The sequence below is a fragment of the Rhopalosiphum padi genome, chromosome 3, assembly GCF_020882245.1.
Source record: "Rhopalosiphum padi isolate XX-2018 chromosome 3, ASM2088224v1, whole genome shotgun sequence".
NCBI lineage: Eukaryota > Metazoa > Arthropoda > Insecta > Hemiptera > Aphididae > Rhopalosiphum > Rhopalosiphum padi.
This window is the reverse complement of record NC_083599.1, coordinates 80651260-80677676: the sequence shown is the minus strand read 5'-3', so window position 1 is coordinate 80677676 and position 26417 is coordinate 80651260. Positions and strand designations below refer to the sequence as shown.

At 36.3% G+C, this 26417-nt stretch overlaps 3 protein-coding genes and 1 pseudogene across 3 annotated transcripts; 3 read left to right on the top strand and 1 right to left on the bottom strand.

Moving 5' to 3' along the window:
• The first annotated feature begins 464 nt into the window (after positions 1 to 464).
• Positions 465 to 2815, top strand: LOC132926098 (zinc finger MYM-type protein 1-like). Its single transcript, XM_060990440.1, has 5 exons — positions 465 to 630; positions 720 to 815; positions 971 to 1604; positions 1672 to 1756; positions 1799 to 2815. The coding sequence occupies exons 1-5, from the start codon at positions 465 to 467 to the stop codon at positions 2813 to 2815; spliced, it is 1998 nt and encodes a 665-aa protein (XP_060846423.1).
• Positions 2816 to 4840: 2025 nt separating this feature from the next.
• On the top strand, positions 4841 to 26124 carry LOC132926097 (uncharacterized; annotated as a pseudogene).
• LOC132923902 (uncharacterized) lies at positions 16111 to 17571 on the top strand. The gene has a single exon (XM_060987896.1). It carries the CDS (start codon positions 16696 to 16698, stop codon positions 17569 to 17571), a length of 876 nt encoding a protein of 291 aa, XP_060843879.1. The 5' UTR covers positions 16111 to 16695.
• On the bottom strand, positions 19134 to 24314 carry LOC132923898 (uncharacterized). Its single transcript, XM_060987889.1, has 10 exons — positions 24220 to 24314; positions 22777 to 22965; positions 22194 to 22731; positions 21887 to 22109; positions 21455 to 21715; positions 20997 to 21371; positions 20895 to 20912; positions 20385 to 20795; positions 20214 to 20308; positions 19134 to 19175 (listed from the first exon to the last, which is right to left on the bottom strand). The coding sequence occupies exons 1-10, from the start codon at positions 24312 to 24314 to the stop codon at positions 19134 to 19136; spliced, it is 2247 nt and encodes a 748-aa protein (XP_060843872.1).
• Positions 26125 to 26417: the final 293 nt, after the last annotated feature.

The following is a 26417-nucleotide window of genomic DNA, read 5'->3' as shown; positions in this document are numbered from 1 at the left end:
CACGGAAATGACTGATATTAAACTTTGTAACATATTTTATAATATCTCTAGATGTAAGTGGTCTGTTAGGTAACGTTTTCATCAGTTTTTTTTTCTTGATCCTTTATTTTTTAATCCGTTACCTTTTTTTCTTTTTGAATTTTGGATTGCATTATATACACTAGCACTTCCAGACATTAAAGAAATGCTTCATTTGATTTTTCTTCCCCTACGAATAGTTCTAAAATTACAGAACCTCCAACAGGTCAGCTATTTAAATTTAGTTTATCGCCAACGACTAAGAAAGGTTCTGGTTTATATAAAGATGTAATACCTCAAACACAATTAGTGTACTATGATGATCCGAATGAATTAGTTACTAGATTAAATCTTATAACATCATCTCAAATTGCTGGTAATACTGGTGTAAATAATGAAATCATATCTATTTTAGAAGAATTACGTGAAAGGAATATAATAGTATAATGTCTACATTAGAGTGTATAGCCAATGAGCTACATCGACCTGCAAGAAAAATATTTCCTAGACGTAGTTTAATAACACGATTTAAGGATGACCTTTGGCAAGCTGATTTAATGGACATGCAATCTCATTCCAATCAAAATCTTGGTTTTAAATACATTTTAGTTGGTATAGATACATATACAAAATATGTTATACATATTATAAATGATATAACATATAGTACATTCATAAATATTTTCTAATATTTTACTCAGATGTTAACATTGAAGTTGAAGAAGACCAAGACAGAACTATTGCTGGTAAATCTACTGAATCATGTACGTTAGAAGTTCAATCAACTAGTACTCAGGGTTAGTTATGTCAAACATTTTTATTTATTAAAATAAAATAGATACTTAACTTAAAAAACCTGATGTTTTTAAAAGTCAAGTACATTAAATAATTTATTATTTGCAAAATATAAAGTAGGTACCTAACTATTTTTATTTTATTTTTTTACATTTAGAATTAAATTTGAAGTTAGATTATCCGACTGATAGAGGACATTTTAAAGGACCTATAATAGACAGTAAACTTAAACGAACCATTTTGACTTATGGGCCTTGTAGACCGTTAATACAGTTTCCCTACAGAATTATACATGGCAATCATAGAAAATTTTCAGTCGATTATTACAATATGAAAACTAAAACTGGTGTTCTAATTCCCCGTCTTTGGCTCTGTTATTCTGTGAAATTAGATAAAGTATACTGTGAAACGTGCTGGCTTTTTGTAGATTACAATCATCGAAATTTTAAGTCAGAATGGGTTGAAGGCATTGATGATTGGCAGCATTTGTCCCAAAAAATAATTTCTCATGAAATATCAGGTCCTCATTTAGATGCAATGCAACTTAGACTTGTATGGACAAATAACTGTACTATTGATAAAGAGTTGAAAGTTCAAATTTCTAATGAAGCTAAATACTGGAGAGATGTTTTGGGAAGAATAATTAAAATAATTTTAAGTCTTACTGCTGGTAATTTGGCACTCCGTGGTAATGAAACCAAGCAATTTTGTGAGGGAAATTTTCTTAGAACAGTAAAACTATTTGCAGAATTTGATCCACTTTTAAGAACAGTCCTTGATAAAAAAAGATGGTCAAATTAAATATCTAAGTCCAGCTATTCAGAATGAGTTAATTGAAATTTTATCATGTAATTTAAGGAAAATCATTTGTGATGAAATAAAAATCTCTACTTTTTTTTCTATAATTGTTGACTCAACTCAAGATATTACAAAGTTAGACCAAGTCAGTATTATAATTCGTTATGTTACTATTGATTATATTAAGCATACTGTTTGTATAAAAGAGTCGTTTCTTGGATTTTATGCAATTGATCATCATGGTGCCAAAGACTACACAAATCTCATAATAAATGTCCTCTCTCAGTTGGGCTTAGATATTTCTAAATGTCGAGGTCAAGGGTATGATGGTGCTGCAGTGATGAGTGGTATTTATAGTGGTGTTCAAAAACGTATTCAAGACATAGTACCAAATGCTCACTTTGTTCATTGTTGTGCTCACAACTTGAACTTAGTAATTTGTGACTCTGCTAAAAGTTCAGACACAGTTCGGCGTTTTTTTATTACTGTACAAGCAGTTTTCAATTTTTTTAGTAGTTCAGCTCCTAGATGGGCTTTATTAGCGTTGGGAGAAGAAAATACCTTAAAAGTTCATAAAACTGTTCTCAAAAAAGTATGCGCAACACGTTGGGAAGCTCGACACCAAGCTATATTTGCATTAAAAGAAAGATTTAATGACGTATTGATCACATTAACAAAAATTACTCTTACAACAACAAATGGTGATGAAAGAAATGTTAGCAAAAGTATACGCTCCAAATTGGATTCTGTAGAATTTGTTTTACTTTTATGTTTGTGGGAAAGAGTATTGAGAAGTATGCAAGGTGTTTCAAAAGTATTACAAAGTGTTGATATAAATATTCAAACTTCTTGTGGTCTTCTTGAGCAAGCAATTGGATCATTATCAGAATTGCGACAGAATTACAATGACATTGTTAATATTGCTAATGATTTATGTTCTAAATGGGGTATTTCATCTAAATTTCCATCAAAACGCCAACAATTTACCAAATTACATTTTGATGAAATCGATGGTGACAGAAGGTTAAATATAACAAAAGAAAACTTTAGAATTAAAATATTTTATCCTGTTGTAGATACTGCTTTAGCACAACTAAGAACTAGATTTAAAGGATTAAAAGTAATCGTATCGACTTTTGAATTTTTAAATCCAACTTTTTTAAGAAGTACTGAAGAAAATGATTTAATAAAATTGTTCTTTTGATTTTATTCAACATTATAAGTCAGATGTGACTTCAGATTTTACTCGACAGTTACTAAGTATCCAATCTATAATAAAAAATAAATCAGATATCAAAAATATTAATGATATTATAATATTTATTGTGAATAATGATTTATCAACAGCTTTTTGTGATGTTCTAACAGCTTGTATAATTTTTTTGACAATTCCTGTTACTGTGGCTTCAGCTGAAAGATCTTTTTCCAAACTTAAATTGATAAAAAATTACTTGAGGAATTTTACTTCTCAAGAAAGGTTAAGTAATATATCTGTATTAAGTATTGAAAGAGGTCGTACTGATGATTTCGCAAATGCTAAAGCTCGAAAGAAAATGTTTTTTTAATATTTAAATATTATAAAAAATGTAATAGGTCATATTATAATGATAATAATTATGTTTTGTATTATTAATATTTTATTTTAAATATTATAAAATATGTGATATAAAAAAAAAATAGGTTTATTATCATATAATGGTAATTATTATTATTTTTATTTCTAATGTTTTGTTATTATTATGTTTTTTATTATTAATATTTTATTGTAAACCATGTTTGTATTATCAATAATCATATTATAATATTCATATCATATATTTTATATACTAACTTATTTATTTTATCTATCCATGTAGTTTATTCTACAAGTTTTTTTATTAATAAAATCTATTCAATATAAAATTGTGATCCTGTGTTCCTAGTACGTTGAAGCTCTACATAGAATTGTTTCAACGAGAAAATTATCCATCGGTTCTTATTCAATTCATCCACAAATACTATCCTTTTTAAAGGGTAAACAATTTCCATGGCGTGAACTCCTACTTTTTTACATGTCTCAAGAAAGAGGGACCCATATACATTTGTTTGCACCTGAGTCTTTAACTCTCTAGTTACGGCACTGTATGAACACAATAATAATAATAATTATTATATTATTATTACTAATTATTTAACAATTTTTTAATTTTTTTAAACTGTCATTAATACTCATGAATTATTTTATTCGTATTATGCCTTTTCAAAGTGTAAAATATATAATGATAACCTAACCAGTCATATGCAGCAGTGTAGCAATGGTAAGAGGAGTTTGTGTGCTTTAATAACACAATTAGGTACCTATGTATAGTATGAACATATTATTATCATTATAAATTTATAATATATTATAAAACATTAATTATCTTAGATTATCTTGTTTTATTTTAAATATAATAATCCAACTATATATTTTTTAAACTCTTCTATCTTACTATACATACCTAATATAATATATTATAATACCATTTATTAAAGCACTCAATAATGCGCGTCTATACAATATCATTAATACATTTATTCTATTAAAACCAAATAAGATCTAAGTACATAAAAGTATTATTGAATAAAAACTTCCACTGTTGACTGCGGCGATAATGATTATTAATTAAATTTTTAATTAATTCATTATGTAATAATAAAAAATAATAAAAATACTAATATTATAGAAACAAACACCTAAGTGGCAAAGTTTTAATATATTAAATGTGTTAATACAAAGAATTAAAGTTAATGTATGCAAATATTAATATTATAATATATCTTGATACAATTAATTAATTATTAAATTATTTTGTAAAAACATTTTGTAAGAATTTGGTAGTTTGCTAGGCTACCAAAAGCTACCCACGACCAAAGGGGAACATTTCGGTCGTGACCTATGAGCCGCACCGCGTGTTAGCCCGAAGGCTAAGTCGGTGGAACTCATAGGCTTTGTACACGCAGTGGTGAATGAACACCAAAGATTTATTTAAAAAAGGGGAAAAGAAGACATAATATATAAAAAAAAAATATAAATTAAATAACAAAAGAAAGCTAGGGTAATCAGAGGTATTGTATTTTACAATGATGCACAACGTGCAATAATAGATATTTGTGAATAATAATAATAATAATAAGCTGGCAATTTCGAAAAAAGATAATAATTATTGCCTCATGGCAATTGTTACAAAAGAGTGTATTATTTGGGCACATGCGTTTAACACATGATGACATACACAATAATGTTGGGACATGGCAGTCATGTGAGTATAATAAAAGTGGGACGGGAATCAGGTAAAGAATATATATATTTGGTTTGGACTGAGCGAACCCACGGATCAGCCCACGAGGTTCAGCGGAACACATATTATTTTTATATTAAATTTTATTTCGCCAACCATAGGGTCACCGTCCGGCATATCGCTAAGGACGGTAAGGATGGGAGGTAACAAAAAAAAAAACGGCGCCAGGCGCAACAGTTGACACATCTTAACAAGTTGTCCTAACGCAAATAAAAAGGAATATGGGGGGGGGGTGGATTTTAATACATTACGATATTATAGTGATGGACGACGAGGCTGCTGACGGTTGACCGACGGCTGCGATGGGCTGGCCAAAGGGCCGTCGACACACACGCGGTCGACATGGCCCATCTGCATCGGTCAGTGGCTGAAAGTTGCTTCGCCCGACATCGAGCCCGTGGTGAAGTTTAGCACATCATAGCGTGGACACAGCGATGTTGGAGAAAGACAAACGAACTTCGCCGGGTATATATGTGCTGGTGTGGACACGTGGTTTGGACAGCTGAATTCACGGTGAGACTGGGCGCACGAAAAAAAAAAACCACGGCTGGTTCAAATGGCGTTGAGAAAGGTAGTGTCGGCAGTCCGACGGAGCTGGCTGGACGGTGGCCGGTGTTGATAGTTGAGATGTTGAGGTGGGGAAGCGCAGGGTAGATGTATTGCGGGACTTTTACAATAATGTGGAACTTTGATAACTGCACTGCGGCGAGTGCACCGACGGACGCGACAAAAACGCTGGAGGTGACGGGCGGCGGGCAACCGCGGCACGTCGACGACGAACACTGCACGAGGACGGGGGGGACGGGGAACATTTATTGCATAGCACTGCGGTCATTTCTTCATTAGCGCGCGATATTCATAACAATATATAGATAAGGTATGTTTGTTAATGGTACTATAGGTACAGGTATGTTTATGACATTGATAATATTACTGCAAAAAATGCTGTGACGTTACAATTTCAACAAATCTATGGTTGCCATTATCTATCCCACAACGTTCATAGCTTATTGCATTTAGTTGATGACTATATTACATATGGACCTCTTGATAATTGTAGTTGTTTTCCATTCGAGAACTACATGAAAATGTTAAAACGTATGCTCAGAAAACATGAAAAACCATTGGAACAAATAATTAAACGTTATGGAGAGATTATTATTAATGACAATATTAAATTCAGTAATAGTAAATATAATACATTTACAATTAAGAAGCCAGATTGTTTTGCATTAACAACTGAAGGGGAAGTAGTTCAAATTATTGACATTTTATCAAATACTTCAACAATTTTAGGCAAGAAATTCAACTCCTGTTTGAAAAACCAATAAGCTCATCTAAACTAGATATATATATTATTAATGATTTATCTGAAAATACTAAAGAATGGCGTGTATCGGATATAAAAAAAAAAATAATGATTTTTGATATCGATGAATTATTGATAGCTGTACCAATATTAAAATAAATTGTAATTAAAAATGCATTTGTATAATATATAATAAATATTTTAAATTTTAGATATGAATAATATAAATGTATAATTCATTACCAAATTTTAATTTTAATTTTAAAATATTTTATTGGTTATATTAGAAATTAATATAATATAATATACCTACACTATAAATTATTTAGTGATGTAAAAATATTGTTCAAAATTAGTTTTTAAAATTAACTATATGTTTTCTTATTATATACTTATATAATTTAGCTATTTGGAATAATATTTTTGTGTATACATTTATGGTAGCAAAATACATTTTATTTTTACTTTCAATTTGATATGCAGAAATTATAAATGACAATAATAAATTAAGTTTATTTGTTAATTATTTTTAATATAAAATTTATGTACCCATGTATTATTTATAAATTGTATTGCTTTTCAAGAATATGTGGAGGCGTTGTTTGTTTTTCTACTGACAACACAGTAGCTGCTGTGCCAAATTTCTGGGTTCGCACCTCTGTTTGTGCTTGGCCAAAAAAGTATGCTCAAAAATTAATTGAACGTCGTGCAAATCCAAATAAACTAGAATTTGATTATGACGCGTACCTACGGTTGTCACTGTGTGATGGTGAGGTAGCGTCGGATGGTGGTTGAACGGCACACGGGAGGAGCACGGGGGAAAGATGAATAAATAACACAAGTCAGGTTGGAGTTGAAAAAAAAAAGGTGGTTTTTATTATTGTGGCAGAAAACAAAAAAAAAACACCAACGTGAAAAAAAAACAAAATAGGGAGATATGAGGGTATGTAATGCAGGTGGGCACGGTACGGCGCAAAAAAAAGGTCTGTCGCGTACGGTGCGGTGGAAATGACTGGTTTTGTCTAGGGCCGGTTCACGGTCGCGGCGGGTCCGACGCTCCGACGCGGATCGTCGCGCGTCGGCGTCGTCCGTCGTCAACTTGTGGTTGAGAGAGAGCTTACGGCGAGACTATCCGCGCAAATGCCGTTCGAATTCAAACGGTGTTTGCGCGGGGCCACGTCATACTCCCCCCCCCAAACAACCAGTGACGGCGGTTGTCCGGCCGCATCCGGTGGCTGTGTGGGTGGTTGTGTGGGTGGTTGGGTGGTTGGGGTAGATAGGTTCCGGAGGAGGAGTATTCCGGCTGGGTGCAGCGGTCTCACTCCGGCCTGTCTAGTCCTGTTGTGGTGGTGTCGTGGGAGCGGGGTTAGTTCTGGAACACGGTTTCCATGTCCACGTCATCTGGTGGACCGACATCCATGTCACACAGCAGCTCCGCCTCCTCATCCGGCGATATTTCCATATCGGCCGGTTTTGGGAAGTCGGTGGCTGGCTGCTCCGTGGCCTCGGCTTGTCCGGTAGGTATTGCTACCTCCGGTGCCTTGGTCTCGGGGACAGGTTTGTCGGTCGCCTCCAGTGACTTTGAACATGTTGCCGGTTCGGGGGTTGTGGACGCCGGTTTCTCCAGGCGGAATTGCTGAGAGGAGGTGGGGTCGGTAGGCTTCTTCTTGTCCACAAATTTCCGCTTCCTTGCGATCCGCCGTTTTCGGCGTCGTTTTAGCCTCCTCTGTGGTCGGCGCGGGCGGTTTTGTCGACGTCCTCGGTCGTGGGACCGGTGCTGCCATGAGTGGTTGCGGGGGTGGGCGGATCAGCCGTGCGGACTGCGGCATCGGGGGCGGTCGCGGTGTGCCAGCCGGCTGTACGTGCCGTCTAGGGCTCCGGGACCTGTCGGTCACCGCGGGTGTCGGACCCACGTCGGTCGACTTGCGGAAGACCGACGTGCGGTCGTCCCACCCGCGGGTGTAGGCTGCCCACAGTACCGGGTCCCGGCGTAGCTCTGCCGTGGACATCCGGCGCACCCGTGCTGCCGTAGTCGCATGGGCGGCTGCCTCCGCGGTAGCTACCTTCAGTAACTGCTGGGTGCGTTCCAGCAGTTCTGCGGCTTGCTGTAGGGGGGGGTGGTTGCTGTTGATTGTGGCTTTGTATTCATCCTTGTGCTGTTGTCGACTGTTTGTGGGTGATGAAAACAAAATAAAATAACCAATAATTAGCGTTACCTGCCGTTATTGTTTTGTGGTGGTGTTGGGGTGTGGGTGTGTTGTGGTTGGCGCGCGTTTCAGACATGACACGTGAATTTTGCGCGGTGGTTGTTGGTCCGTGAGGAATACACCTTTTTTTACGCGTTTGTGTAGTCTTACCGGTCCCCACCATTTTGGTGCGAAACCGGCGTGAAATTTGTCGTGCGCTTTTGACAGGTGATGCGCTTTGTAGTAAACGACGTCACCTGTTTTATATGTGGGTTGCGTCTGGCCACCTGTTACCGGTGGTATGTCCAGTACGTCTTTCTCACGCTTTACCCTCTCCCTATTTATGTGTTCGATCGGGTCGGCAGTTGTCCTACTCAGTGCCCAATCACCCGGTCGTTTGCCCTCTCTTCCGAGGACAAGTACCGAGGGGGGGTATCCTGTTTGGACGTTGCGTCTATTCCTGATCGAAAATAGTATAGGGGGAATTTTGGTGTCCCATGTGTTATGGTTACCGTTGGTGAGTAAAGCGCGTAGACCTTTTTTTATGTCCTGGTTGCGCCGTTCGACGGGGTTGGCCCTCGGGTGATATACCGGAGTTGTCCAGCCCTCGGCTCCCCACCGTTCGATCGCGTTGCGCATATCGTTTGCTACGAACTGGGGGCCGTTGTCGCTTAGGCACACACGGGGGTAACCGTAACGTGAAAAAAATTCTCTTTCGAGCGTTTCGGTTATTGTTTTTGTAGTGGCTGTACCTAGGGGGTATGCCTCGGTCCACCTACTAAACATATCCGTGGCAACCAGTAAATATTGTTTTCCCCTACTCGTGCGCGGGTAGGGGCCCATGAGGTCTATGCTGATTACCTCCCAGGGGTGGCGGGGTGTTCTGGCGGTCATTGGGTCATCTGCGCGCGCGTTTAGGGGTTTGGTGCACGCGCATATGTGACAAGACTTGACATACAGTCGGATGTCGTTCTTTTGACCTTTCCAGTAAAAGCGCTGTTTTATCGCCCTGTATGTTTCTTTCCAGCCTGGGTGGTTTGCTAGGACGTGATCGTGGTATGTCCAAATCACGTTCTGTATTTTTTGTCGTGGTATAATGACGGGTGTGTGGTCGCGCAAATTTATTCGCAGGAGGCCGTCGGTAAGAACGTATTTGTTCTTTTTTTCCGCGGCTTGCCTGGTATTGCGTGCCGGCGTGTCCAGTGTACCGTTGTCAATTATGTCACGTGTGTCGGGGTCATTGGACTGCCACGTCACGAGCGTAGCGTGTGTTATGGTGGGCTCGCTGGTGGTGTTGCCCGGGTCCGTAGTGGCGAACAGGTTGTCGGCCGGCGTGCTAGTAGTGGTGGTGATTTGGGTGATGGGTACTCCTACTAGCCGTTCCTCGAGGTGATCCTCGTCTACGGGGGGTCCTGGGGCTGGGTTGCGTGACAGCATGTCCGGCGCTTCGTTTTGTACGCCGGGCACGTGTGTGGTTTTGAAATCCAGGTTGGCCAGCTGTAGTGCCCACCTGGTCAACTTGGAGTTGGTGTTTTTGGCTCGGTGGAGCCAAGTGAGGGCGGAGTTGTCTGTGAATAGGTCAAAGTGACGGGCTTCTAAGTAAGGTCTAAACTTGTCGGTCGCCCAGATTATCGCGAGGCACTCGCGTTCGACCGCGGCGTACCTAGTCTGCGTGTCACTAAACTTTTTGCTCGCGTAGGCGATTATCCGTCTTTCCTCAGGTCTGTCACCCCGTTGGAAAAGAACGGCACCTGCTCCTATTTCGCTAGCATCGGTTTTTAGGCAGAACGGTTTTCCGTAATCTGGTGTCGACAGTTTTGGCGAATCGTACAGTGCGTGTTTTATTTTCATAAATGCCGCCTGTTCCGTTTCGGTCCACGACCACTTAGTCCCTTGTTTGAGCCTATCCGTTAGGGGTGCTATGGTGTCCGCGTAGTTGTCAACAAACTGGCTGTACCAGTTGCAGACGCCCAGGAATTTCCGTAGGTCCCATATTTTGGTGGGTGTGGGGAAGTTCATAATGCAATCTAGTTTCTCCGGTTGTTTGTCTATGCCGTCGGAGGTGACTAGGTGTCCGAGAAATGAGATTTCGGTTGCTCCGAAACTGCATTTCTCGGTGTTGCATGTCAGCCCGTGTCTCTGTAGACGTTCCAAAACTTTGTCTAGGTGGCACTGGTGTTCGTCTGTGGTGTTCGAAAACACCACTATGTCGTCAAGGTAGACACGTACGAAGTCGTCCAGATACCCCCTCAAAACTTCGTTCATTAGTCGTACAAAGGTCATGGGGCTGTTTTTGAGGCCGAAGGGAAGTACTCGAAACTGATATAGACCCCGACTCGTCCGGAATGCCGTGTATTTTCGAGCATTCTGGTTAAGTGGTACTTGCCAGTATCCAGACTTAAGGTCCAAAATGTTGAAAATTTTGGCACCTCGCATTTGACGAATCAAAGTATTGAGGTCCGGCATCGGGTAAGCGTCGGACTCAGTGACATCATTGAGCCGTCTATAGTCTATGCACAGTCGGGGCGAACCGTCTTTCTTTTTAACTAATACGACGGGTGCGGCCCACGGGGAGGTGCTTTGTTCTACGAGTCCCTGTTGTTCCATATCCCGTATCATGTTGTCTATTGTGGCCTGTTTTGTGTGTGGATAGGGGTATGGTTTGAGCGCTATTGGTGTTTGGTTTTTAAGGAGAATGTCGTGTTCGATTAATCTGGTGCGACCTACTCTACCGCTAAAAACGTCCGGGTAGTTGCGAATTACGTCGGTGATTTTCGCGTGTGTGTGGGTCACCGTGTATTAACAGATTATCGGTGTCTGGTGTAGGGCGGTGTGTGGTGGTCCGGCCCTTCCAGCACGCCGTTGTTCTCCTATGTGAACCTAAGTGTATAGTGCTCGTGGTGTAGTCCCAGGTGACTTCGTTGGTTACCAGGAAGTCGTGTCCTAGGAGCATGTCGCAGTATAAATTTTCCAGAATGGCTGCGGTGAAAGTGACCGTAAGGTCTCCTATTCTGGCTTCGAATGTGGCGGTACCACTTGTTACTGTGGTGTGTCCGTCCGCCATTCGTACGTGGGTGGGTTGTCCGTGTTGTGGTGTGCCATGTGTGTGTGCAATGTTCGGGCTTACATATGATTTTTGTGCTTGTGAGTCGAGTAGTGCTGTTACGAAGCCTGACCTAAATTCGAGCTCGACCGCTGGGGTCGGAATTTTGTCGGGGCATGTTCGTTTAACACTATTCGACATCGGGTGTGTGTAGTAGCGGGATAACTGGTTCTTAACCGCGATTTCGGAGTCCATGGTGGCGGTTTGCACCGCCATTACCATGGCATCCGTTTCGGTTACCTCTGTGCTACGTATACATTCCGATGGTGCACGTGTAAATTTCGTAGTGGGGGTCGTGGTGAGTGGTGATGATGACCTACTACTTGGAGAAATTTCAGGTGTGTGGACGGGTGATATATGTGAAAACGCCGAGCGTGTCGATGCGCGTTCGATGGTTATATCCCCGTCGATAATGCCGAAGGCTGGTGTTGATGGCGTGTGTGAGTGTGTGTGTGTGGGAGAGGCGGCGGTGCGGACAACTGTCCGCCGACTCACCTGGCGTTTCCCGAAGCCGGCGCGTTCGCGGGGCAGTCACTGTTCCAGTGCGGCCCTCCACAGTACCGGCACGGGTCGCGCGGTAGCGGCCTTCCGGCTGTACCGTCCCGTGTTCGCGGTGTGTGTGGTGGTCGCGGAGCGCGTGACTGTCCGCCTCTGTCGCGTTCCGGTTTCGTTAACGTTTGTGTGGGCGGGTGATCTGGTGTGTCCATAATCGCCGCGATTTGTCGGAGGTCCGCAAATGTGTTGGGGCGTTGCAGTCGTATATGCGTACGGTACTCACTGTTTGTTAATCCGACTATCGTATGTACTAGCTGTGGTTCAGCTAGCACCGGGACTTGCCCGTTGTTGATGCGGCGCGCGAGTTGGTTTTTTGTTGTGAAAAACTCCGTAAGCGACTGTGTTGGTGATTGCCGGACGGACACTATCTCCGTCTGCAGCCGGGACTGAATGTCCATGTTGTTGAACTTTTGTAAAAAGTCCGCACGGAATTCGTCCCAGGTGTAGTCCAGTATCCTGACGGTGTTCCACCAGGTACTGGCTGCACCCTTTAGCTGAGGTTCGATAATGTTTGTCCAGCCCGTCCTATCTATATGCGTTCTATATAAGGTCGCTTCGACCTTATGTATAAACCGTACCGGGTCCTCGGGTGTCGTTCCGTGGAACTCCGGCAGTGAGTATCTCACTGTGCGTACATCGTCATACGGTATCAGTGATGATTGTGTCATATAGGTCTGCGGGTGGGCGGTGGTGTGGGGTGTGTACGACGCGTTATCGAAGTGCACGGAGCGGTCTGCGCGGTGGTCGCCCACGGCCGGTGAATCGCGTGCCGCGGGACCCCTCGCTCCGTATTCCGTGCTGTTCGCTGCGTGTATGTGTGTGTGGTGGTGCGCGTTATCGGTCGGCGGCGACTCCGGTATGTTCCGGTGTTGCCCCGATGACATTGCGCGTTGAGGGCGGGTCGGTGCGGAGACCTCCGGTTGTGGATCCGGTGTCGGGCGCGACATACCCATCTCTAGGCGACGCATTGTCTCCGCTATCCGGCGTTGGTCTTCGCTGAAGCGGGCCATGCAGTCTTCGAGCATGGCTAGTCGGGCTTCCAAGCTGTGCCTGTGCGGCGCGCTTTCCGCCGACTGCCGCACCTCTTGTGTCATACCCTGGACTGCCTGTACGAGGTCCGTGGCATTTTGTGTGGTATATGGGGATGGGGGTAGTGTGTGTGTGGGGCGTGACGTATCCAACGGCTCTTGGGTGGGTATACGGCCGCCCGTGCTCGGCTCGGGTTGCCCGGCGTCGTATGCCTGGCTTACGTCCGAGTCGAGTCCGGTTGGCCCAGTGGTATTCGTGGGCTGAAACCGGACGGAATTTGCCTGTATACCCATATCCGCAAAGTATTGAGCTAAACGGATTTCGAGTGCGTCTTTCGCGCCTCCTTCCGTTAGCCCGCGTTGGCCACATTCGTACCGTAGCTCCGCAGCGGTCAACTCATTCATATATTTTCCTGCCATGACGTCCGGTAGTTTGTCCGGTGTTATGTTCAAGGAAAATATACAAGTGTCGGTGATATCGTTGGAAGCGGGTATCGCGTTCTTCCGATCCGTGTTGACCGCGTATCGGCAAATCTATTTGCGTACGTATGTAGGTCAGTGGGTCGTTGACCGTTGGTGTTGTGTGTGCGGGGTGATCACAATAACCGGTTTCCGGATTGTGGTTTCGCGGCTGCGCGTGTGTGCGTATTCCTGTCGACTATTTTGGTTCGGGACGGCGGCGGCGGCGCTGGTCTCGGCGGCGGCGGCGGTCCGGTTTTGTGGTGATGCTGGGCGGGTGGTGGTGCTGGCGGCGGTGTGTATACCTTATCGCGCTCTAGCGGTCCTACCAATCCTATTCCCCGTGTGTTTGCGGTGTCGCGCGCGGTGAAGTCGGTGCGTCCGTAAATCAGGCGGCGCGGCTATCGTTACGTTCTTTATGGTTATGTTACGTAACGCCGGTTTTTCCGTTATAGCTCGCAAACCACGTTTTTGTCGTGTGGTGTCGGGATATGTTTTGCGAGTCGCAAAATGGGGTGTTGGTGGTGGTAGTTAGTGGTAAGAATAATATATTTCACTTACCGGTGATTCCAGTTCGGGGAGCCAATTTGACGCGTACCTACGGTTGTCACTGTGTGATGGTGAGGTAGCGTCGGATGGTGGTTGAACGGCACACGGGAGGAGCACGGGGGAAAGATGAATAAATAACACAAGTCAGGTTGGAGTTGAAAAAAAAAAGGTGGTTTTTATTATTGTGGCAGAAAACAAAAAAAAAACACCAACGTGAAAAAAAAACAAAATAGGGAGATATGAGGGTATGTAATGCAGGTGGGCACGGTACGGCGCAAAAAAAAGGTCTGTCGCGTACGGTGCGGTGGAAATGACTGGTTTTGTCTAGGGCCGGTTCACGGTCGCGGCGGGTCCGACGCTCCGACGCGGATCGTCGCGCGTCGGCGTCGTCCGTCGTCAACTTGTGGTTGAGAGAGAGCTTACGGCGAGACTATCCGCGCAAATGCCGTTCGAATTCAAACGGTGTTTGCGCGGGGCCGCGTCAATTACTTCAAGTGTAAGATTTTGCATTCGAATATAGGTAATTATATTAAGTATTTTTATAAATCATTTTTAAAAACTAAAATAACGTTAATTTACATATTTATATAGGCAGCTTGTTGGAAGCTCGGTCCTTAGCACAGGAGAATTCTGGACTGTCATCCAATGATGATTTTAATATCAACACAAAAAAAAGAACCAAAAAACCTGTAACTTTAAAAAAAAATGAGTTATTCAACATTCCAAGCTCTCCAGCTCATAATTTAGAATGTAATATTAATCACATTAAATAACATTTTTATATAACTTATTAATAACTCATTGTGTAATATGCAGGCTTTATAATTAAATACCATGTAGTACCTACTATGCGATAAATTATTACATTTTCAGTCATCAATAAATATGAAATAAGGATATATACAGTATTAATATAAACTCACTTTCAATTTAATATTGATAATGTTGATTTATTTTATAAATATAATAAGGTAATGGTAGAATATCATAAAGGAATAAAGGAGTCAATTTCTATCCCACAACAACTCAACATTTTGATTCCTAAAAACTTAATATAAAATATAATGAATACCTAAATTGCAACGTAATAATTTCTGAATTAAAATATTAAATAAAGGTTGCAATATTTTTAAATAGGTAATGAATTTATTAGAAAAAATATAAATTTGTTTAAAAATGTTATTACCTAATATTTTGTTTTTAATTACTTGAACTCTAAACTTAATTCAAATAAAATGTATATAGTGTATACCATAGGTTAAGTACAAATGTAATTAATTGTAATTTTTTAAAATTTATACAGGATCTGATGATGGTGATGATTCAGATATAGACAAGACATATGCACCAGTACAATTGAATGATTCAGACAATGAAGATAATTTATTTAAGAGGACGTGATACCCAAAGCGTTACGCATACAATGACCGAGAGAAAGCGCTTTTAGGTGTTTTCAAGATCCGCAAGCACGCGATGCGAGTCGCGTATGCCACGCCTACGGCCTATTACTCGCAGTCGGCGGCACCGCTCAATCTGGTCTCGGGAGCGCCGGTTATTATTCGATGATCGTTTGACCGTGACGGATCGCGTCAATATATTAATACACACACGTAAACGCCGCGGTATAATTTTCAATAACCGCGCGTACCCATTCGAACTATTTTTTTGTTTGAAGTTACTGCTTACCTAAATATATGCACCAATATATAGATTGTAAGAACTGTTATATAACATAGCTTAATTTGTAGTTATTGCACTATTACTCATTCAAATATAATATATACAGAGTACAGACATACAGTTGAATATAATTTAATTGTACCTAAACATATTTTACGTTCAAGGTTCAACTGTTCAATATCATGTTACTTTTTTAAACAAAGATTTTTAATATGATAATAAGTAAAAACAAACATTTTTTTAATTAATAAATAATAATATCTTTAATGTATACTCGTAGATACGATAATATTGCTTTAATATAAAGGTGCGTCCACACCTAACAAACAATTAAAAAACATTCGTCGAACGTTCGCCGAACACCAACAATTTCTTGACAAACGTTTGTCGAATGTTTTTCGAACGTTTGTCTGATGTAGACGTGTTTCCAAACTAATTTGTTTGTCAATAATCTAAACAAAAATGTTCGCTCACTAAGCGAACATTTTGCATGTATGTTTATACTTGTATACCGATATATTTATTTAATTATTAATTATTATGATATTATTATCATGAAGTATCAATATGTGACAGACTACAATATATATATTATATTACAATATACCACAATATATATGTTTGCTTTCGTTTTATTTTTGAAATATAACTATTTATATACACAAAATATAAATATTATGATGTGTATTACTATTCCAGACTATATGGAGATAATGCGATAATATCGCATTTATAAATAAATATTTTGTCTTATTTACTAAACGAATAAGCTGCGTCTACACCTAATCAGTCTTTCGCGTGACACCAGTATACCACACACGGGTAGCTTTTTTTTATTCATAGTGTTGTTTATATTGTATAGTGTTCAATAATATACCGACTAGCGAGTCACAAAATGAGTGATAAGTGGTCCAAAGAAAAAATAATTCATTTAATTGAATTATATGAGAATGCCAGTTGCTTATGGGACTCGAAATCTTGCGATTATAAAAATAAGATAAAACGTAAAGATGCATTTATTGATATTGCTAACAAACTTAACTTTGAGGAACAAGAGGTAAGAAAAAAAATTGAATCTCTTTTAACTCAGTATCGTAGAGAAAAAAAGTCTTTGGTTTTAAAATCTGGAATGTCTAGCGATGATGTAAAAACACCTTGGTACGCTTATAAATATTTCCACTTTTTAGCTAAGAAAAATACTCCGAGAATTACGCGATCTAATACCAGTGAAGATGGTGAAAGCAATTTATTTGATTCCGATTTACTTGAAACAGGATCGGGTAATGAGGATAGTGTCAGTGAACAGAATTCTGTCGAAATTGAAAATCCTTCCGAAAATGTTGAGCAAAGTGTACCACATTTCGATAAAAAAAAAAAGAAACTTTTTTTATCGCCTAAACGCCCGAAAATTTCAAAAAGAAATTATGAAGATGATGATCAAACGAAAGAAGCATATGCAATTATGAAATCTTGTTATTCGAAAATACAAGAAAACCAACAAAGGGACGAGTTAAAAGTTTATGGGGAATCAGTTGAATTTAGATTAAGGAAAATTAAAAATCCAATAACTGTATGTTTACTGAAAAATCAAATAGACAACCTGTTATTTAAAGCCGAAATGGATCAATACACACACGATTCTTCGCTGCCTCAGCCATTACAATTGAATGCACCATTACAAAAACCATCGACTACTACAGTTACACAACAGGCAAGAGAATCTTCACAAATACAAGACTTCAATATGCAAGATTACGTTCAATTTTATTAAAGTATGTTGTTTAATTTTAAAAAGTTATATTAATTTGATATTCATTTTTCTACGTGATATATTATTATATTTATAGAATTATAATATAGTAAATTATAATTTATTTTTAAGATATATATGTATATTCACGCGCAAGTTGGCGATTTATTTTACAATATTATATAATCATAAAACTATAAAATAATTATTAAAAGAAAAATTAATTTAATAAAGTGGTACTTCAACAATTAGAAATATGTTATTTACTAAAACTACCTTATACATTTAATTTTTATAATTATGCGTATTCATCTTGCCAAGGAATACTTCCCTGTTCACTTGTAAAATATGTCGCAAATTCGTCTCTTATAGCTTTTGGATCTCTTCCCGACTTGCGTCCAATACGTGAGAGAGGTAAATATGATGTACTTTTTGAATGTGTTCTCCATGATCCAGGTATAATTTCTCCTGATTCATTATCAACGTCAAGACTTCCTTGTGGTGTATAAGAGTTTTTAGATGTTTTACTAGCGCGAAGAAAATTGTGTAAGTAAACACATGCAAGAGTAACTGATGTTGCTCTATCTGGACTTAGTAACATAGGTTTTCTAAGTACTCTAAATATAGAACTCATAATGCCAAAAGCATTTTCTGATACCCTGCGTGCTCTGCTTAATCGATAATTAAAAATTCTCTCTTTACTTCCTTTCATTTGGTGTCCTGGATATGGTTTTAATATATTCTCACCTAGTGCAAATGCACCATCAGCCACTATAACGTATGGTATAGAAATAGCTCTACCAGGTAAACTTATAGGTTGAGGTAGATTTAGTGATTTATTTATCAAACCATTCCATAAGTCAGTATTTTTCAATACACCGCCATCGGAAATACGTCCCTGACAGCCAACATTTACGTATGTGAACGAGTAGTTCGCGTCAACAAGTGCCATTAAAACAATACTAAAGTGGCCTTTATAGTTAAAAAACTCGGTTCCGGTGTTAAATGGAGCTTGTAATAAAATATGTTTTCCATCAAGGGCGCCTATACAATGAGGAAAGTTCCATTTTTCTTCGAAATCGAAAGCAATTTTGAGCCAACTATTTATATCTGATGGCATCTAAAAAAAATAAAGTAGAATAATATTTAGTATATTGTTTATAAATATATTATATAATAAATGTATTTTCTTACCATTATATAAGTGTGGAGGCCAGTTATTAATGCTTCGCATACTTCAGGTACAATCTGTGATATTAATTGTTTTGATACTTTGAACGTATACATTAAAGAATGATATGAATCACCAGTAGATAAGAATCGTAAAGTTATTGCTAAACGCACCGATACAGAAATACTATCCCGAAAATTTGTGTTTTCTTTTATGACTTTTGGGCCAATTAAATTAATTAAAAATTCAAAATCAGTACTTGACATTCTGGTAAAATTATTAAATAAATCACCGTCATGTAAATCTAAAATGAAATTCTCACCACTGTAATTCTTTCTTCGTTGAAAAAGTTGTCTTTCCCACCACCTTCTTTTTTTAAAAACTTTTTTTTTTGATGTTATGTTCTTACGCATTATAACAAACGCAGCAGCGCTAATGCAGCATGCGACTTGTTCTAGATCATACATAGTCACGAATGTTAGCAATCATATAGCGAACAACTAAATTATGAACAAACGTTTGTGGTCATTAATAAAATGTTTGACAAACGTTCGACAAATATTTAAAAAATGTTCGACAAACGTTTGACAAACAATGTTTACCCAAACGTTTGTTAGGTGTGGACGCACCTTAATATGTTTTTAGCTTTGGCATTCGTATTCTTAGGAGATCGGGTGTACCTTTGTCCTTTACTGCCTCAAATTAATTAATTTAAAATGTATAGTTGTAAATTATGTAAACATAAAACAAATGTAATATAAATGTACTAAAAAATATACAAAAGTACACAAATATTTTATTTATTACGATAGTAAAATATAGTAAAATAATACTGAAATAAATACAGCGTAATTAGAAATAATTGTATTTATTTAAAATATTTTATTGTCTTATTATTCGTATGTTATTGTATTATTATTATTTTTTTTTTGAACTCTTTGATAAAGTAAACTTATTCATATTTTCTTTTATATATACGGGATCTACTATATCACTTTTAAGCAACCTTTTACTGTATTGAGGATCAATTATTTCTCTCAGTAAACATTCTTCATAAAATCTAAAATATTTCAAAATCACACATAATTATTGATATTATTATAATATATAACATATTTCAATATAACAACATTATAGATACTTACAAAATTAATTGCCGCTCCATTTTAGCTTCCCAAAATAATTCACTGAATTCAATAATTTCCAAAAAGGTCCACTTAGGAGTGTATACCAAAAAGTAACATTTTTTTCTATTGGTAATCCGCATTTGACCTTGGATTTGGAAGTAATAATAACTTTTTTTTTTAAACAATGTTTACCATTTATCATGGTTAAGTATGAAATCTAAATATTTAATAGTAAATACATTTTAGATTATGAGTGAAGCCAATAATCATTTTACAATAATATTTATTTATTTTCCTATTTTGTAAACTCTTTTTCGGTTAAAAATATTAGATAAACAATTTAAAAACAGATATCTAACACTAACCTTTTTTGCTTCAATAGACTCTTCTAAAGAATCATAGTCTTTTACTGAATACGGACATTTAATTTCGACAATGAAGTCGTCATCCACTAATCCATCTGTTTTTAAATAATATATTAAATTAAAATTTGTACCAATTAATTAACTATATATTATAATAAAAATATGCTTTACCAGGAGTAGCTGCTAAATACGGAATAGAATTGTCAATAAACAATCCACATCGTTGTATTTCTTTTCCAATTTCTTTCTTCAGGTATTTCATAGCAAATTCTTCGGTATTTTTTCCGTACTCCGTGGCTTTAGTGGCTATATTACTATAAAGAATGTCATAGACAGTTGATTTGCAAGACGTTTGAGGACGCATCTTGCATACTCTTCCAAAGTTAGATGCTGTTAAACGGTTTCTTCTCTCGGCAAACCACTTTTGACTATTCGATTGATCTCTGGTTTCTCGTTCTAATATTACTTTTTGAGATTTAGATAGTGTAATTTGTTGAATAAATTCATGTTTTTTTATTCGGAACTCATCCTCTGACAAAATATCTAATAGAGGTAGGGCTAACCCATAGTGTTCATCAGGACCTTTTGATACACATTTTTTTTGTTTAAATTTTCCATTTAACGCAAAAAGAGCTCGTCGTTTTTTTAAACATATTTTCTTATCATTAGTGTATTTTAAAAATTTTTTGCCGATTATTCCTGTAATACAATTTATTTTTTAAAAACTTATAGATATTATTAGAAAATTTTGCAAAATTTAACAAAAGAAATTATGTAATTAACCTGGACTTTTTTCTGTGATTTTTTTATGCATCATTCTAATAAAACTGCCATCCGAGTTAAAAGAAACAATAGCCGCTTGAACTCGAATATTATACGACTGTCGTTGAGTAAAGTTTATTCTTTTGCCGGCGATGTGTTTATTTATTATGCTGTTAAATTGTTCACAATAATTATTGTCAACATCATACAACAAACTTTTTGCATTGTTAATAACACGTCGAATAGCAGAAGTTATTTCATTCATGAGTCCACACTTTTCAATCTCAGACACTAAGTTTTTTTCACCCAGTTTTGGCCCAGTACAAAAATATTTTTCACATCTAGAATGTTCACCGAAAATATGATATGGGCTATTCGAAATATCTTTTTTTAAACCTAAAACAAGTTTAGTATTATAGTTAACTATTTTTTACGGCAAAATTAACTCTAACTCAAAATTTAATTTTGTTATTTCTTACCCTCAATTTTTTCATAATAAGATTCACTTAAGTTCTTTCTGTATTTCACTCCTTTCGTTACAGCAGTTCTAAATCTCATTATATTCCTAATAATAAATTTGCGTATAAAACAAGGATATTCTGTTTTTTTCGTAATTCCGAGTAGCTTTTGTCCATAGTTACGGAGAATATGGTTGCGACACTCAATTTTTTCTATTAATACGTTTGGACCATATGGCATAACATCGTTCAATTTTTTCGTTACGCTACTATCTCCATCTCCTATTATTAAGGTACATAATGTCAACATGAAAAATAAAGTATTAGACAGTGACGTACCTGTGGGGGGGCAACAGGGGCATATTTTTTTAAGTAGGTATTTAGTAATAATTTAAAATAAAGTTTCAGATTATATTATAACCATAAAAAATTATAATCGATGGTAATATTTACCAATTAATTTATTGTACTTCAGTCCATGCATTTCTATACTGCATAAAAACCCTTCGGAAATAGCATCAGCCTCAATGCTTGTGGCACCTTTAGACCAATTTAAAAAACATTCATGGGTATTTGGTTCTTTTCCTATCGTTTTTGCCCTTTCACACACAACGCAATACCGATTTCGAATTCCACAAAACAAAATTTTTTTACTTCGGTAACCAATAATTGTAGCCTATAACATTGTTTTATAAGACATTTTATTCAACATTAAATTATTCAAAATTAGACAACGGAATTAAATGGTAAATATTTATACCGCTCCTGATAACGCATCATATTTGGTTTTGTAGCTGCGTTTACTCCATTGGCCATCAGCTATCACAGGACACATAGGAGTACCATCTTTATCTACGTCACCAGCTTCAATTGCTAAGCGTTTTTCCTCAATACCAGCCAGCTTCATAGCGTCCCATGCAGAATCTTTTACATGTTTACTTAACACATTATTATAACTCATGAATGTTGTAGGAGACATACATGGGATATCTAAACTCGCTGATAATTCTGCTAATTGTGTATATCCTATACCGATTGCGATAGTTCCATTTACAGCAGCCTTGTTTATTGGAATATAACTAAGATCTCGACTTTCCGAAGTTAATACAGTCTCCTTATTGCACATTTTACATTTAAAATACCAACGTGTCTCAAATCCCATACAGATTTCATTTACAAATTCAACATCCATAAATGTACAATCAACACCACTAATATGATTATTAGGATTTTGAATTTGTTTGAATACATGTTTCATATCAAAAATTCGCCGTCCTCCATTTAAAAAATTCAGATCCCTATAAATTATAATATTTTTATACAGTATAAAAATTAAGTCTTACGGAGTTTTACATGTATCTTCTTCGGCAATTTTAAGATCATGACTATTTATTTTAGATATTTCCTGGTCACTGATATTTATGTAAATATTATTTAATGGTGTACTACTCATGACTAACGGTATCTGTGTTTCACATTCATTTGGACCATTTTCTATTTCAATTGAAATGTTATTTACATAACTTGTAGATCTATACAATGAAATATATTTTATATACCAATTAAAATTATGAAATTCAAAAATAAAATAACCGGAAACTCGCTCTGCTGTACATCTAGGTATCATCTGGTCACTATAATGTATGTGTTAAATTTGAATGCAATGATAGGTATCATTGTATACGAAAAACGATTCTGAATGGAGACGATTTGTTAGTCTAGGATATATTACTTTTAAATATTGTTATATAGGTATTTAATTTTATTTCAAGTAATATATTTTTAAATTAGGACGGATTGGCGTTTGCATACGGCATGGTTAGGTACTTTTTTAATTATAACAAAAATCAAAATTCCTTTGCTAGAAAATCGTTTTTACGCTAAATTTTGGATTTCGGAAAAATTAAAACTTTAAAAACTCGTAAATTTTAGATTCTTGAATAACCCTCAAGTTTGTTCATAATTATTCTAAGCTTAACTTATGCAGTATGCACAATATAATATTATATTTTCAATTTTAGATTCTGAGCGAAGCGAATATAATACGTGTATTTTTACGCAAAACAAATTTTCGACAAAATCAATTTTGGTTTATGGTGTAACTCTAAAAGCAATGAAAGTAGATCCATGAAATGTTGACTGAATATTTATATTAGCATTTTCTACACACCATAACATTTTGACTTATTCTGATTTCTGAGCTGTTTTCGGACATTTTCAGTTTCCATTTTTTTTTTTTATAAATATCAATAAAATTTTAATTGTTGGGTAAAAATTATTGAAAATTTAATAGCAGACTCCTAATATATTGTTTAAAAGGCAGATGCAAAATATAGCTAAGGATTGAAAATTTAAAACAAGGTTCCACGTAAACAGGTTATAATATATTAATAACTTTATTCACATTAATATCATCATATAATATACTTAGTAATATCATAGGTAGGCGGTAGGCTGACGCTCACTGACCATCTTCGCTCAGAATCGTTTTTCTTATACAACGATATTATATCATTGGAATCAAATTTAACACAATCCATTACAGTGACTCACTTGTTATTTTCCGTATACCATTATTAATTTCCGATTTCCCGATAACCCACTAACCTAAATCAAATCGATAAATAGGTACTCTACGAAAACATTTTAATTACCTAGGTATATAAATAATAAACAATGTTATATAATTATATAAATTACATAAATATATAATAATTAATAACTATCGAAAATACTTATTTAAAATGTGAAAATTAAAAATATTGGAAAATTAAATTGGAACTTACTTGTTAGTTGTCTTATACAACTTTTTATAAGCCAGTGCTCGGCCCCCTTTCAGATTTGAGGTACGTCTGTTTTTTAAATTTTTTTTATTTGCCATTATGTCTTGGCGTTTATAAAAACAAAATTAAAATAGATATTATATGGATAAAGTTTAATAATATGATGACAACGCACGACACTACGACAGGCGAGTTTGTCAATGGAATGATAAAATAGTAGGTGATAATTTCGAAATAATAATAATCATATTCATGCTAACAAATAAGATACAAAATAAATAATAATTATCTTATCGATAATAATATTATAATTTATAGTGGTTGCGGGCTGCGGGCGCGTCGACATAGAGTATAAATAACTTATTACGTCGCGCGCATTGTAGTGGAGAGGGACGCCGCTGTGTACGACGACGTTTGAATTCACAGTGCCGTTAGGAGCAGCACTTGACAGCGCAAAATTTACATTTCACGGCGTTTAAATATGTTTACGTAGTCTGAGTATAACTCGCTTGCTTTAGGTTTTACAGTCTAAATACCTATTATAAAATTATATCATAACAATATTCCGGAGGGCAAGACGGTGCGTTTTTTCAATTATTCCCTATATTAAGTTCAATATATCGTTTAGAAATACCGTAAATTTCAACATTTTTAAATGACCTTTAACTGTTAAAATGTTTAGTTTTTTAAAAAAAGCTCACCGTCTTGCCCTCCGAAATATTGTCATCTTTTAATTTTGTTATAGGTGTTTTGACTCTAAAGCCTAAATTAAGCGAGTTATACTCAGACTGCGAAAATGTGTTTTTACCACTGAAAATTACTGGTGTGGCGTTTAATGTTGAGGTTTGTTCAGATATTGAATCTGGTTTCAAAACATCAGTGAATCTACCAAATAAACCATCGCCTACATTTGAAATAGCATCAAATAAAAAGCTAAAATTATACAACACCTATATTTCAACAAAAAATTCCGCAACATCTTCTGACGTGCTAGCAGTAGATGATGAAGTGTGTATTAACAAAAACCATTTGATCTCTTCTCAGCCTGAACTTGATAGTGATGAAGGTATAGTAAAAATCATTTATCTAAACAATTTTTATAATCATAATTATTTTATTAATATTGTAACTTGTATAACCTAACTACTTTATTATTATTTCAGCTTTAAAAAAAAAACATAAGAAGAAGTTTGATTACCCTGAAGTATGATGTACAAAATAAACATACACGCATGGATGTTCTAGAAACTCTACTTGAGAAAATTGATGGTAAACTTTCAGGACAACCAGATATCATTTATTCAGACAAAGAAGATATTAATATTATTAATAATGACGAAGATTTACAAAAGGCAGAAGACAAATTAACAAATGATGCCTTATACCGATCTAACGTGGTATGTCATTCAAATAAATAAATATAAATATACAATCTTTATACGTGTGCATTTATTTTATTATTTTATAGATCAGGATTTGTCTCGGTTTTCATGCAATACTTTCGTAGAGACTATGAGAAAAATAATGCAAATACTATTCAGCGATTCATTTTTAATGAAGTATTCTTTTATTGGTTTTAAAGGTAAAAACCAATTTTCTTCATTACAATGTTGCTCTGTTATATTTGGTAAGTTAAAATAAATATTAAAATTAATAAAATATACCTAAAAACTTAAAAAATTGTTATGTTAATTGGTATGTTTACAAACATACCTACTATATAATATTATAATGTTACACATATTATTATAATTCCACTATAAATGTGTAGATATATATGTTTTTAAAATTTTTAATTTATATATTTGTTTAGAAGCAATACGTTCAATTAAAAGGTATTCTGAAGTACCTAACATAGACATCGAAAAACCATTGAAAAATTGGATGGCCCAAGCAAGTCAAAGAGAAAAAATAAAAAACCTTAAAATGAATAATACTAATTAATAATATATATTATTTATGATATAAATAAATATTTTAATAATTATTAATACATCATGATTTTTTTTAACCTTATTATTATAATTGAGTTAATTTTTCCTATTTTATCTTCTGTTTATACTTTATAGCATGCATATGTAACATATGATATGTTTGGGATATCCCAAATAAAATTATTTGCAGTTTATTTGATTAATTAAACTAGAATATCAAATAAATAAAATACATACAATACGTTTGTAATAATTTATTGGTTTTAT

Excerpts from the sequence above, each read along its gene's own strand:
- LOC132926098 (XM_060990440.1), top strand. The coding sequence starts at position 465 with ATGTCTACATTAGAGTGTATAGCCAATGAGCTACATCGACCTGCAAGA. Across the intron at positions 631-719 it reads TTTTAAATACATTTTAGTTG|ATGTTAACATTGAAGTTGAA; the intron begins GTATAGATACAT and ends TATTTTACTCAG. Across the intron at positions 1,605-1,671 it reads GTCCTTGATAAAAAAAGATG|GAAAATCATTTGTGATGAAA; the intron begins GTCAAATTAAAT and ends ATGTAATTTAAG.
- LOC132923902 (XM_060987896.1), top strand. The coding sequence starts at position 16,696 with ATGAGTGATAAGTGGTCCAAAGAAAAAATAATTCATTTAATTGAATTA.
- LOC132923898 (XM_060987889.1), bottom strand. The coding sequence starts at position 24,314 with ATGGCAAATAAAAAAAATTTAAAAAACAGACGTACCTCAAATCTGAAA. Across the intron at positions 21,372-21,454 it reads TTATTATGAAAAAATTGAGG|GTTTAAAAAAAGATATTTCG; the intron begins GTAAGAAATAAC and ends AACTTGTTTTAG. Across the intron at positions 20,309-20,384 it reads GTATTTAGCAGCTACTCCTG|ATGGATTAGTGGATGACGAC; the intron begins GTAAAGCATATT and ends ATTTAAAAACAG.